The 14,648-nt window shown below is 37.8% G+C and overlaps 1 protein-coding gene across 1 annotated transcript in view; it reads right to left on the bottom strand.

Moving 5' to 3' along the window:
- CDC73 (cell division cycle 73) overlaps window positions 1-14,648 on the bottom strand; it is a 101,207-nt gene that overhangs the window by 85,361 nt on the left and 1,198 nt on the right. The window contains exons 2-7 of the mRNA XM_042873282.1: window positions 11,639-11,744; window positions 11,154-11,223; window positions 10,143-10,205; window positions 10,002-10,054; window positions 8,950-9,038; window positions 6,460-6,676 (exon numbers count right to left, since the gene is read on the bottom strand). Of these exons, the coding sequence (XP_042729216.1) occupies window positions 6,460-6,676; window positions 8,950-9,038; window positions 10,002-10,054; window positions 10,143-10,205; window positions 11,154-11,223; window positions 11,639-11,744 (598 nt within the window). The remainder of the gene's footprint in view (window positions 1-6,459; window positions 6,677-8,949; window positions 9,039-10,001; window positions 10,055-10,142; window positions 10,206-11,153; window positions 11,224-11,638; window positions 11,745-14,648) is intronic.

The following is a 14,648-nucleotide window of genomic DNA, read 5'->3' as shown; positions in this document are numbered from 1 at the left end:
TGGAGTGTTCTCAGTAACAAGTTTCACTCCTCACGTGGTCTGTATTATATTTCATTCACTAGATTTTGACAGCAAACTTACTGTAACAAAGACCTGCAAAATATCTAATTTGAAACAGAATCCAGACTGACTAGGAAACATGAAATGCTGTAATATCCTTAAGATAGAAGAGAACTACATCTGTTCTGAACACTCACTTGCAGATACCTGAATTTACTTCTTATGTGCGTATGTCATACAAGAATACAGTCTTCGCTGGACTTACTTATTAAATCACAGAACAAGTGCCCAGGTATGAGGTAACTTCACAGCTAAGCTAAATTTCATTCAGGAAACACAATTTGGTTACTACTTTCTGACACACTGGAGGTACCTTCTTACAAAACAAGACTCAGCATTGTTTAATATGAAAACAATCGTCACAATCTGATCCATTTTTCTTTTCAGTGCTATCGGTTAGAATCAAGCAGCAAAACAACAGCCTTCCCACTTAGCTAATACAAAACACAGAATAAAGTAGAGTTTGGGAAACTAAACCCACTCCATTACACTTGTGCACAGCCATTTTAAAACCATAGCTTTCTTCCATTTGAATGCACTATGAGATATTAACCCGGCACATCTTTGCCTGTTCAATTTCACTGTTGAATTAATTCACTACTGTGAATTTCAGGAATGTGGAACAATCCTGCCACCTAGGGCCCATGAGCAAAATTGTTTGTACAACCAAAATTTCTTTCAGAATTTGCAAAATTTTACTTAGGCCACATAGCTGTTAATACTAATTAAAAACATCATCTTAATCTTGCTGTAAAATTATTTTAATTTCAATATTTACTGACTTTATTGCTATGAAAGCTCAAAACACACACAAAAAAAACACCCTATGAAACAAAATAACCAAAGAAAGTCTCATAGCATTTACTTCAAATGTGCCAATTATTGTTAAAAGGGTCAAGCCTATAATTAAAAGGCATTCCTTTGTCAAAAAAATAGCGCGTGCAAATACCATCTGTGTAGGTCATATTTTCCAAACAATAACACAAAATCAGAAATATCGAGCACTGTAAAGACGAGATACATTGGGTCAAAATTATGGCTCTTGCTATTGAATTTGTGTATGAATTGAGAAAACCAGAGAGGAATAATGTTCAGAAGTCTGTTGTTCAAAGCAATGCACAGTATGAGTGAAGCAGTACACTCGGCGGCAACAACCTTTCTTCCTACAGGTAAGTAGAGCTGACTTTAATATTATGGCAGGACCACTGTAAGTAAAGATATGAAATCTTCATTGAGATGAAGGTTTAAAAGAAGCTGTTGGCGTCAACAAGTGGCTTCCTGTTATACGAAAGAAAATGAAACCTTGGAAAAATATTTGCTGTATAACCAGTTTTTTCCACACAAGAAACATATACAGTAGTAGTAGTAAGACAGAAAAACATTTGATTCAGCCTTACTTCCTTTTAATGACAAAAATATTTGTATTTCAAAATTCACAACATTCACTTTTGATTTTTTGGTACAGTAACCATTAAGCAGAGAGAAAATCAAATCAGTCGCTCAGCAGGAAGGAAGCAACACAAACTGAAAAGTGAGACCTTGGCTTTCAAATTCTGACCTAGATGTAGTAATTAATATGCACAAAGAAAATCTTACATGGACAAAACCCACAATTATGTGATTCAGGGCTTACTAACCTGGAGGGACTGAGTTTCAAATAATCCTGACTCTATACTAAGCTGCTATACATGTTTGCTTGGGCTGATTAAGTTATTTTTCCTGTAGCTAGGGAGAGCTAGCTCAAGAGAAGGTAACTCTAACATATTTGTACTTATTAAAAAAAAAGGGAAAAAAAAACAATACCTTAAGCTTTCAACATGGGAGACATCATTGTGGCCTTCCAGTACTTGAAGGGAGCATACAAACAGGAGGGGGAACAGCTGTTTAAGAAGGTGTATAGTGATAGGACAAGGGGGAATGGTCTTAAACTGAGACGGGGAGGTTTAGGTTAGATATTAGGATGAAGTTCTCCACATAGAGGGTGGTGGTGACACTCTGGAACAGGAGTCTGCCATCCCTGGAGGCATACAAGACCAGGCTGGATGTGGCTCTGGGCAGCCTGGTCTGGTGCTGGGCAACCCTGAATATAGCAGGGGTGGGTTGAAACTCGATAATCATTGTGGTCCTTTTCAATCCAGACCATTCTATGAGTCTACAATATATGATAAAGAAATGAATACATTGTTGTTTTTTTTAAATCAGAAAGGCACAGAGCATATTATTACCAAAAGAACACTGCTTCATTTCAAAGAGTCATAAATTCACATTAGTCCATTTCCAAGATCCCAGTTTTAAGATTTCTCCACACTTAAGTCACATGCTGCTTTTATACCAAGTATAATACCAACTATTTCTGAGTACTCTGGGAGCTTAATGACAAAAAACAAAACCAAGAAGAAAACTTAAGTACATCAATCACTGAGACAAACTCTCCCTTCCAATATACCTATGAGTGCTGAAACTCCTGCTTAGATTACTTTAGTATTCCTGCAGATAGCATTCAAGCACCACTAACACTTTTATAGCAGAGATGGAAGGAGGTTTTAGCTTCAGAAAGGACTGCTGAAGCCTGCTTCCATAGATTACAAAAATCAAAGGACTATTCAGAAAGGAAAAACAGAGAGAGGAAGGACATGAAAGGAAGGAATCAATTTCAGTTTAAGCAAAGTTTTTTTCCAAGCGTTCCGTGCTCTATTTTACAAAACAGGCATTTATCCCAGAAACAGATACACAGAACTGAGAGCCCTGCAAGGCAATAATTCAAAACTCAATTATCTAAACAGTTATTATGACAAACATTCTACGTAAAGATTCAAATTTTTAGCTGCCAGACAAGATGTCCAGTTCAATGAACAAAGGTTCTTTCTATGAAGTTAGGAAAGTTCTGCTTTGCTAGCATTTTCTTTTAAGATTCACAATTTCAGCTCCAACTGATTTAATGTGTATGAAAACCGACAAGCTCAACCTGCCCTCAAGATACACATCTCATACCCAGTGACACGACTGTATTATCAATTCATTTCCTCCTAACATAGTCTAAGCAAGCATCCCAAATCACGTGCTACATACAAGAGACCACTCTGAAAAATAACACTGAGACACCTACAACACCAACACCTTAACAATCTGAAAATTAATTTTGACTTCATTTATTTTTTAAAAAACCTCTTCTCCCTTTACCTCTACCACTTTTTTCCCCAAACACACCCAGCTGTCTCCAGCACAAAGATGGCAATTCCCTTGCCCCAGTTTTCACATTTGTGAAGATCAACAAGCAGCATTGGACTATGCAAAGAGCAAGGACAACCTGTGGCAGCTAAAGAAACCATAAGGGAGACTAAGTTCTCAGTTGGTTAGACAGTCAGCTCACCGTAAAACACTGTTGCATACCTTTACTCAAACCTGCAATTATGTTGCTTCTACATAATGCATCCTCCCCTTTCTAAAGTTAAGCTACTGTAATGGGAAGTAAAACCTTCTGCTAAACAGATTCAATTTGGCTCTGAAAAATGGTTACATAAAAATGTCACATTATTCACAAAATCCAGAAGACTTGGGGAAAGCCAACAGAAGTTTCAGACAGACAGAACAGGATGAGTCATCCACCTGAGATTAAATCAACCACTACTCCCAGAGGAGGGTAGAATGGCAAAAAGATCAGGTTGGAAACTACTGAATAACACTTTAATCAAGAGCTCTAAAGTGAAGTTAAAGAAAAGCAAGCAAACGCAAGTTCTGGAAGTCTTATAGACAAAAAGGATGCATGAGGTGGAATGTACAGCTTTAAAAACAATATACTGAGCTTGTGAGGTCGCTAAAGATAGTCATGAAACGATGCCACAGCCAAATACAGCATTAGAGTAATATAAGGGGCTGTACAGATATAAGACTTGGGTTGTGCATTATAAAATGCTCAGTGCCATGTGTGAATGTCAACCAATCGACAGCCAACAAGTGACCATGTGTGTGACATTAGTGAAGCACTAAAGCCATATTGCCAGTATCAGTTCAACAGCAACAAACTAGTGAGATTTGCATAGAATAGAACTTCTGAGTGTTCATGAGACTTCTAAGTGTTGAGAAGATATGCAGAGATTAATTCTTTAGCTGCCGTAAGTAGCTGTGTGTTGAAGCAACTGGTCACAGCAGACACAAAAGGAAAGACACCCTTTATTTAACCCACAGTACCTACACTAATATGTAGCTTCTGAAGAATACTCTGTAACAGGAGTATCAACACACTCATATTCAGCACTTTAAAAAAAAACCCACTAATTTCAGCAATGGAAGCAACATAACAAAGATGCTATTAGAAGATAATTAGAGGCAGATATAATGGGGCAGAATGCAAGCATCAAGACAATTTTTTAGAGACATACATAGAACACCGAAGAACATCTTGCTGAAGGAATCACTGCTTTCTCTAAAGACAGCAAAAACAGAAGAAACCTCCCCAAAACCTAGGGACAACAGATTTTGAGCTGTGCTTTCATCTGCCTAGCATTTTCCTTTTGCATCTTAAACCATCTCTACATATATGCACATTACTGAGGACATGAAAAGTACACGTAAATTCTCTGTGGAGAAGACAGCTTGAGATCTGTTTCAGACAATGATTTTTTTTAAAAGAAGCAATTAAATTAATTTTTAGGGAATGCTCCTAAGTTGTCACCTTTACCACAGCAGTGCTAAAGGAATTCAGATATTGAAGTTAAACACTACATGGCAAACTACTATTCAAGTCAACTTTATTTTAAAACATCTAGGAGGATTCAAGAGACTGCAGATAAATCTGTATCAAGCTGATATTGAAAAGTTACAAGAAAAAGAATTAGTGGGCACATAAGCAAGTCACATATCACAAAGAAAAGCCAAAGGAGCAGTTGCAGATTGGTGCCATGCTTCCCTGATCAAAAGTTTTTTAAAAGAACAGGCAAGTAGATAAGGAATGACATGCCTGAGAGAACCCACGTGAGTTATTTAACTTCTTAGAAGTTCTTTACAAAGACACTTTAAAAAATAAATAAAGGAGGGGGAAAAAAAAAGAAAAAAAAAGAACAAAGGAAAAACCCTCTCAAACTACGAACAAAATCCCCAAGCAATTTTGGAATAAAGCTACTGTTATGGGTAACAAGTGATGTTTCCCCACCTATTCAGTCCGACTGTTTCTTGTACAGAAATATAAACATTTGATGGTTTTTGCTCAAGCTATCAACACTCCTGAAGTTCTGTCCAAACAGAGAAAAGGACTAGCTGTTACGCCTCATGATTTTCCTCAGTCTATTCAGAGGAACTCCATGCTGGAGTCCCATAATTAACTTGATTGCTCTCTGTCCTTGTCTCTGCTAGGTTTTGCCTAAACTCATTCATCTCACCTCACTATTACAACAGGGATACTAGGATAAAACATCTAAGCCTTTACCTGTCATCTTTGCAAGACTCCTTTGGAAGGCACATAAAGCTAAAACACCATGATTTATTCACTACACAAAGAAAAGTTGCCCAGGGTTCCTTCAAAACCCATATTTCTTATGATTGAAGTGTTTATGGTTTTTATCAATTTATCACAATAATTTACATTTAATTGTGCAGTAGTGAGATTCCTACAAACCTCACAAACAGTAGAGCACTCACAGCAGGTAGCATGCAGGAATGTATCAGGTACCTAGTGATTACCTCTCACCTCAGAAATTTATTCTACCTCTAAAGCCACAAGACTACATTGTCTAAATGACTGCTATATAGAACATTTGAAAATATGACAAGGAAAAACTGGCAACTTATTCCTAGAAAGGCAAGGATACAAAGCAGAAAGGCAAAGGATACAATTCATCAATCACCTGCATAAAACAGAAACCTGCAATCTTTTACAAACTGACATACTACTTCCTCAAGAAGTTCAGTCTCAAGTGCCTGCAATAAAGAAAGCTTGCCCTCAGCCATCAGCTGGGCTTGCAGCCATGCTCTGGACAGCACATAACCAAGTGCAGATGAAGACCTCAGTTAAAGGAGCTTAAGGAACATAAATATACAGGAAAGCCTCATCATGCTATCACTTTCTGGTTTTGTTCACTTTATCATCCAACAGTTCCCACAGCTGTATGTACAAGGCTACTTCTCCCAGTAACACTCCACTTCCCATTTCACACTGCAGGTACTTGTGATCACTTGGTGTTTTTTTTTTTGTTTTTTTTTTTTTTTTTTAAAGATATCTTTAAGGCAATGAGGAAAGAACAAAGTCTTTTTGTAACTGTGCCAACAGCCCTCTTGCTTGCCTTTACCTAAAACACTCAGCATAATCGTCCCAGTCATCTATAGTTAACAGACTAGAGATAAAGAAAAGAGAAAATGCAATTTGTCATTTGGATCATAATAATAGTTTGATATCTACATCATTACCTTGCCTGTGCTTTGTAAGATTGTAGTTCTTGTCCTCCATACTCTCTCCCTGCTGACAATATCTCTGGTTACATCCACTTCAGCATCAACAAAACTTCTCTGTTTAAGAGCAGTTATGTCATCATCCAGATCTGTTTTGATAGTGGATCTTTTCTTTGCCATGATTTTTGCTTTGATAGCAGCAATTTTTTCCACTGACATGGCTTCTGACAAGGACCTAAATGAGCAAAAATAGCAGAAGAGACTGAGTAACAGTACAAACAATTCTTCTGAAAGAATTTGTGAAATTTCCTGCTGCTTAAAGTTTATGTCCATGCCATAAGAAGTCACTTCACGTGTACCTAAAGATTATACAAGCCTGAACAATGTTTTGGGCATTAGAATCCTTTTTTTCTGACACAAAGGTTCCATACAGGTATTAGCACAAAAAAAAGCCATCATAATATCTTAACTGTTACACGCAGAAATAAAAAGTGCAAATGTAAAGCATCAGTTCTACCATTTCCATTTATAACGTCATCTGAATTTCAACTCCAAACTTCTTACAGCAAATTATACTTCTGTGTGTAGTCAGTCAAACCCTGGATGCTCTGAGACTTAGGAAGCATTACACCAAGTTTAGGTCGAAGCTCTGTTATGCGGACTTGAGCACAGGGAAGTTTGTTACCTTTACAAAGCATGTAGGCCAAACAAACAGATGGTAGTAACTTTGTCCACACTAAACTCTATGTGAGGAAGCTCAGCTCAATCCAATACCTTTGTCTGTTTGCTTTTAATTGTGAACACAGTAGGATTTGGTTGCCAAACAGTGAGCCCTATTGTTTTCCAGGTAAACTGTACAATAAAAAGCACTGAATTGCACAAGCTGAACTACATATATCTGATTCAGTTGCTGAACTACATATATCTGATTCAGTTGTGCATGGGTTTTTTTCTGAGATCACATTGCTTCACAACCAGTATTTATTGTATTAAGTGTTCTACTTCCTTACATGACTAAGCTACTGGATAAGGAACTTTTCTGCATTGCTGCAACAGTGACAAGCACACACTCCAAGCTAATGGCCTGTGAATGTCACTTGCACTTTTAAAAAGGAAATTCTCTGCATTAATATTAAGCCTCTGTAAATACAGAACACAAAGTAACTACGAACAATATTCAGTAATCCTCACTGCAGCACTGTTTCATATTCTAAATCAAAGATGTGACACATTCCTGCTAACATCCACATTATCACCTTCCACAAAACAACATACATTCTTAGGCTCTCTTTAGTCAGCTGCAACAATAAAATCTGTTTTATTCCTTCCCCCCCTCTTTCCCTTTCACCCACCTCTCCCAGTTACCTTCTATGTATACCTATAGAAGACATAGGGATGACAAAGTTGCTGCTCTTAAAGGTGATTAAATTTACTTGGCTACGTTAGTTGTAGCAAGTCTAACTGGTAAATTTAATCCTGGCACAGGATAAATACACATTCACAGTTTTGTTTATACTCAAGAAACGAATTTCTCAAGAAAGCAGACAGTCTATCAAGTGAAACTAGTGATTTGAAAAATCTAACACAGATGAAATACGATGTTAATGCACATTCCTGTGCTTCCTGCAAGTAAGGTGTGACTCACATTTTGCATTCTTAAAGCTGACAAACAACAAAAAAAAATGTAACAACTATACTTACCTCAAAGCTTCAGAATTTAGATATTTGAAAATGAGCTGCTAGAGCCTTGTATCTCTAAGCCTTACTACCTACTAAGCCCCAAATTCTTAGCATTAACAAGGTCTTGCAATAATTTCATTTTCTCTCAGTCTGGCTTGGGAAATATGTGATGTCAGACACAAAAGCAGCTGTCATTCTCTACAAAACTCTGAATACATACAACTGAAAAAAAAAAAAAAAAAGCTAACAGGCAAATTTTTAATCACTTGAGTACTGATTACTACTTAAGGCAATGACAATACTTTGTCCTCTGGAACTTACTGCCTCTTCAGTAGAAACAAGCTCACCTCTGCAGGGAGCCAGAGGCCCTGTTAATTTGGGATACAGTCCTGCAATGTGCAATGTCCTGCACAGTCCTCCTCAACACAAGATTATTATTATTATTATTTCGAAATACAGAGAGTTCATAAGACTTCCTTTGCAGCTCTCCTGATTGTTTTAGACTCCTTGAATAAATACCATGGCAGAAGAAAGGGTAACTGGTACAGTTTGAAAAGGAGACAGTTAACAGGAGGCAACTGTTCTGAATACAAACCATGGTACTTCATGCCATGACATCTGAACTTCCACCCAAGAACAGGAGTATTATTCCCAGGCATGAAGTTTTGCCCCCTCAAGATACAATTTTTGATTATAGCATCTCAAAAGAGTGAGTGCAGGCTATCACTGCGAGTAGCCAGACAAAATAAAGACCATATGTCTAAAGTAACACACTTGTTATCAGCCCTTTATTTAAATGTTATCCATAGGAAATTCAAGTATCCCTACCTGATCTGCTCTGTCTGCACGATACCTTCTTTATGCCCCTCCAATCGAGCTGCCAGCCGCTCTTTGTCAAGGCGCACACACTCTTCATCCTAGCAGTAACAGTAATGGTTAATTTTGGTGTATTGTCTTCAGTAAAACAAAAGTAGAATTAAAACTATTCAGAATACTTTAAAAAAACTAAGAAGGTCTACCTTGATTTCCAAGCATAACTTACTCTAGTATTCATTTTACAAACGATACATCACCTCAGAGCAATCATGTGCTTGTATGCCATTACAAATGCCCAAATTTCTTACAAATTCTTATGCAGACACAGTTAAACACACAATTATTTTCAGTAATTCTTAACTCCAAGAAGAAACCTAAAGCCTTAACACTCCGGAGGTACATACAGCCAGAATAGATAACTCAGAATTATCAGCAAGGAGACAACTGGATGAACGTATTTAAAAAATAATTGATAAAAACAAAGCCTTTAAAATCAGGCAGAATCAAGTAATAGTGTGTGTAATATCTAGACACATTGCTCTTGTGGAAATACATCATTCATTACTTAAGACAAAGCTTCAGAAAACTGTTTAGATTTACTTCAGATTTATTGTTTTCTGAAGCTTTGTCTTAAGTAATGAATGATGTAAATCACAGGGACAACAGTTATATCTGCTATAAAGAAACTAAAAGAGCAGATAAATAAGTAAGCATTAATAAGATTGGCTTTTAAGTTATAACAGCAAGTCACAAATGGCAGTAATTACTCATTAAACAGCAAGTAGATTCCAATTGCATGGTTCCTAGCAAGCAGATCATAATATAATTAGTACTTATAAACACAAGGTCAGACTTTACCCTTTTACACTACAACATACATCCAGTAACTAAAATTCCAAGTTTAACCCAGAGGCCTGAAACCTGTAAGTTCTAACTCCTTCCAGTTCATGTACATGCTAACAGAAGTAACACTCGCACCCAGAGGACAGGCAGACCAGCTGAACTGTACTATCATTTACACTCCTTTTCCCCAGATTTGTTTTGGAAACAGCTAATCTTATTACCTCTATTCTTGGCTTCTTTGCTTCCGCTAATATTTCATCTGCTGCTCTCTTAACTACAAGAAAAACAGGATATTAAAAATGCAGTATTGTAGAAGACTTTCATAAAATGAGTACTGAGATTACTTTCTAGTTAGACTGTACCTTGAGTGGAACGTTGAAGACCAATTTCAAGTGGAGCACTTCTGTCTATGCTTGATGACGTTGCTGAAATCAAACAACATTTCATTTAAGTATAAAACATTTGCTAAAGTATTTCAGCATAAAAGGATGAAGGACAGCAGATAAACCTCAACAGCGGAAATTCTAATTAGTGAAGTTGGTCAAACACTGGAACCAGATATGTCCAAAATCTGACTCCACATGAAGTTAAGATCAGATTATTCAGGGTCATTTGGCTCTTCTTCAAAAAGGAGACTGAATAGCATCACATGACTCTTGTCCCTTCCAACATCAAATAATCAGCAACTAACTCTATGACGTGCATATAAGGCACCAAATAAAACAATTGCTAAAATAGTTACGTATAACCTGCAATTAAGAACTAGTGGTTCATCTAATTTTTTTAAGACAGGCATCCTAGGGGCCCCTCTAAAACATAAAAAAAAGCTTACTGTTGCTATTACAGAAATTACCTCATTGCAACAAACAGAAGGTCATCTATGGTACAGAATGACTTGTAAAACTAGGTCATATTTATCTTCTAGTCACAATGAAACCTCTTCTCTCTGATTATTGGCAACTGAAATTTTAACATGATTAAATACCAGGACAATCTTCCAGACTGAAAAAGCAGTGATTTGATACATTTTATTATGCTGAAGTTTTTATCCCACACACTTATTGCATTAAAAACAATGTGAAACTACTGAAAGTTTCCCACAGTCTAAAGAGAACAAAATACAAACACTGAGCATTCTAGCACAACTATCAGGCAAAGGATGTTAAGAAAACTATGAAAAGTAACTCAGTTTGAACATGATTGTAGTAACACAGCTCCTATCTATGCATCATAAAAATATTTAAGTTCAGAACAAAACGGAGGAGAAAAAAGAAAACCTCATCTTGTTAGCAAAGTCTGAACGTATTCAGTTAAGTTACAAACTGATCACAATTTAAATCCAATAAATATGTTTAATAGAACTCATCACTCACATGTTTCCCCATTTAGGTATGCAAGCAAGTCTTTTCTATCAGGTCTTCTTACCACAGGAATGTTTTCAGTCTGAAAGGAGAGCAGACGCAACATTAGACAGTTGTTTCCTTACAAAGCCTCTTGATGAAGATTTCTCCCTTTTACTGAACACCACTCATTCACACAAAGACAAGAACATGTAACCTGCATCACAAGAAAGCATAGCTATCAAGACAAAAAAAATACAGTCACTATCTAGAGGATGTCCAGCTACACAGTATGAACCGACATTTGCTCTAAAATGAAGGACAGCCTCTTTCCTCCTTCATTTTACACTTGCAAATAAATAGGACTTTTTCAATACACACATACTTGGTTGCATAGTTTTTTCCCCTTTTCCAGGGAAATTCAGACAGTTAAACACTACAGTCATTCTCTGAAAATAACCGTGCAAACATTACTTCAGACAAACAGGACAAAATGAAGTTCTGCATTGTCTACTTACTGCAGCACGACGGACATAAACAGGATGTGAAAGGTGCACATTATTGAGGAGGAACAAGATAGAATCCAAAGTGTAGTATTCCCTGGGCTGACCTTCCTTCCCTGTCCTGTAAAGTCAAGAAACAAAGACTTTAACATTTAACCACCCCAAAAGTCCTCTCCTTTCCACATAACAGTATTACTGCTCGCTTTTTGAACTGACATCAGGCTATTTCCTGATCGTGCTAACAAACACTGGTAACAGATACGTGTTCTTATAGCCTACTTACTGAATGCATTATAAAAACTGTCCAAAATAAGAGCCAGATAGGTTGTACAGCATACAGGCAAGATTTAAAAAACCGTATTCTCTTCTGTCTCAAACATGTTTACTCCTCTGATTATCAAAGGAACAGTCTACTTTTTCTGGGATATGCAGAAGAATGCATTTGAACTGCAAATGAACATCACATACTGTTCACTTAGCACAGAACTGGAAGGTTGACAACATGAACCTCAGAGTGAAAACAAACAGACCTTTACTAACAGAGAGAAAAATATTTCAAAATACTGTTAGAATTAGTAGAATAAAGGATCTTTTTATCTCTGTTCCTTCCAAAAACTTAGCCTGCATATGTGCACGGCAGAGGGGAGGGTTGTATTTTGTTGCAAGCACAGGGAAAGGGATGAGACTCAGAAACCATGCAACTGCTAGAAAACCAAAAGCTGGCTGAACAGCTACAGCCCACAAAGCTGGGTTACTTTGCAAGGAATTGTTTGGCTGTTATTGTTTCACTGTTATCTCTGATCAGGTGGCACACACACTTAAAGCACTGCTAGAAGTGAAAGCTTCCTCCACGCAGACTTGACACACGCTACACTTCAGAACCATGTACCACAGTTGCTGCTTCATTTTAAAAATGCACATTTCAGGTTCTCTCCTTTCAGACTAAGTTATTACACCTCTGAAGCACATCACAGCCTCTGAATACTATACAGGAAGTCCAGCTGTTCACTTACTTGAAATTTTTATTTGCACTACCTAGCAGTGAATGGCATTATTTGGGAGGCAAATGCTGTGCGGTTATATCTTAATTTAAGAGGCCAGTATGACAATGCCAAAGGCATTGCCCAAGCTCAGCAGTGCACAACTGGTACTCCACCACTTGCAAGAAAAGCCCACGTTCGGCATGGCTGTTGGGGGTGTCCTGTTAGGAGGGCAGTTTTCAAGGCAAAGTGTCAGATGGACAAGCAGGGGTACAGCAAGGAGATAACAGAAGTCAGAACTGGCATTTTAGCATCACACTGTGATCCTTTCAGATTTCCCACAGAGAACCTGCTCACTAAACAGAGAGCTAAAAGCTTGCTGATATGAATGTAGCTTACTTCACTCAATTAACCAACATCAGAATAGCTAAAGAAATGAATAATCCTTTTATCCCTTTTTAATAATGATATCAATTATTTCAGACCTTGTCAGTCCAGCACTACTATTTTTGTTTTTGTTTGTTTGTTTTTTGTTTGTTTGTTTTTTAAATATGCAAGTCTCAATTTCTCAATACCCATTAAACTCCAGCTTAAAAACTGAAGCAGAAGAGATGTACATAATGCAGAAGAGAAAGTTTCACCTGGTTAGTTTTAATGGCACAAATGTATTTCCAGTTCATGCATTCACACTGAACTTTTGGGCAACAGGAGTTCACTCATCCTTTAACTGTTCTATTTCTTCTTGTGTGTTTGAAAGCATAAGGGCCTGCATCCTATCCGTGACAGAAAGTGATAATCCTCAGAACCACAAGACTAGACATGCAGAGCACCCTCCAAACTATAACAGCCACAACCAACAGCTCACTGTTTAAAAATTTCTCAGATGTGGATATGATCCCTCTGATGGGTAAACAAGGCAGCTAAGGCGCTCTGTTATATTGATTCCTGCTTTTGGTTTTGAAACTCATTCTATACTCACTCTTATGCAGCCAGAAGTCAAGCATTAAATCAAAACACACGCCTTCAGAACTATTCAGTTATGTTCCGCGGATTCAATCTGGGAACTAACCTGGATTAAAATGAACCTCTGTATGTTTCTCAGGCTGCTTTTCAAGCAGCACCATTCCTCAGAGCAATGCACTGCTGACAGCCCCTGGTGCCAGCAGGGAGAGCAGGCAGTGCAGGGCAGCTCAGCATACCCGCAGCACTGCTGGCTTCTGCCAGCTCCATGCTCAGGGAGCAAGTGTTAAATGTCTACTGGGACTACTTCTAATTCTAGAAGGGACAGAATGCCACCACTGCTACTCAGACTTAGATTACTCTCTCCTGACTGCAGGAGATTGTAGAGATGCAATTACAGCAACCACGCTGTAGACACCTAAGATGGAAGTCGTATTTGCCTCATGAAAGATTAAGCTACAACAACTGCAAGCACAGCTTGGACCCTCCCAAGTGATCGAGGATATTAGAGGTTTTGAATCTGAAAAGTTCCTGAAGATGTTCCATGTATGACCCTGAAATTACATAAATTAACAGCTCATAAACTATGTGTCAAAGCTGCTCAGCACGGCTTGTAGAACTGGTTTCATTTTTACACCTTTGTTTCAAGGACTTAAAGTACCCGTGGTTCACAAGAAATGCTCTGCATCAGTAGCAGTCTGATGCTACCAGAAGTTCAGATGCCATCTTCTTGAGTGTGAACTACAATCTACCAAGATAAAAAAAAAGATATCTCTAAAATCTGTCAGAAGACAAGAGGAAATACATAGCTGTTACAAAGCTACTGCTTCTGTTCAGCTACGCACACCCTCTGCTCACCCCCAATCCTTCCTCCATATAGATAAAGCCACCTTAACGCGCATAGTAAAGTTTTTCTCTCCAGACGCTGTCTTCTTATCTTTTGGTAATAACTCACAGGCCCAAATCAAGTTTTCCTAAGCATTAACAGTTCGGTTTGCATATCAGCTTCTGTGTTCCTACAGAACAGGGATGAAAGTTGTCCGTCCAGTTAGCCTTTACTCCTTACTGCTCAGAAAGACAAACTG

This window comes from Lagopus leucura, unplaced genomic scaffold (assembly GCF_019238085.1).
Source record: "Lagopus leucura isolate 7727_CA_CO unplaced genomic scaffold, USGS_WTPT01 Super-Scaffold_100009, whole genome shotgun sequence".
In the NCBI taxonomy this organism is placed as follows: Eukaryota; Metazoa; Chordata; class Aves; order Galliformes; family Phasianidae; genus Lagopus; species Lagopus leucura.
The sequence above is the reverse complement of the archived record's forward strand: the minus strand, read 5'-3'. Positions and strand labels throughout refer to the sequence as shown.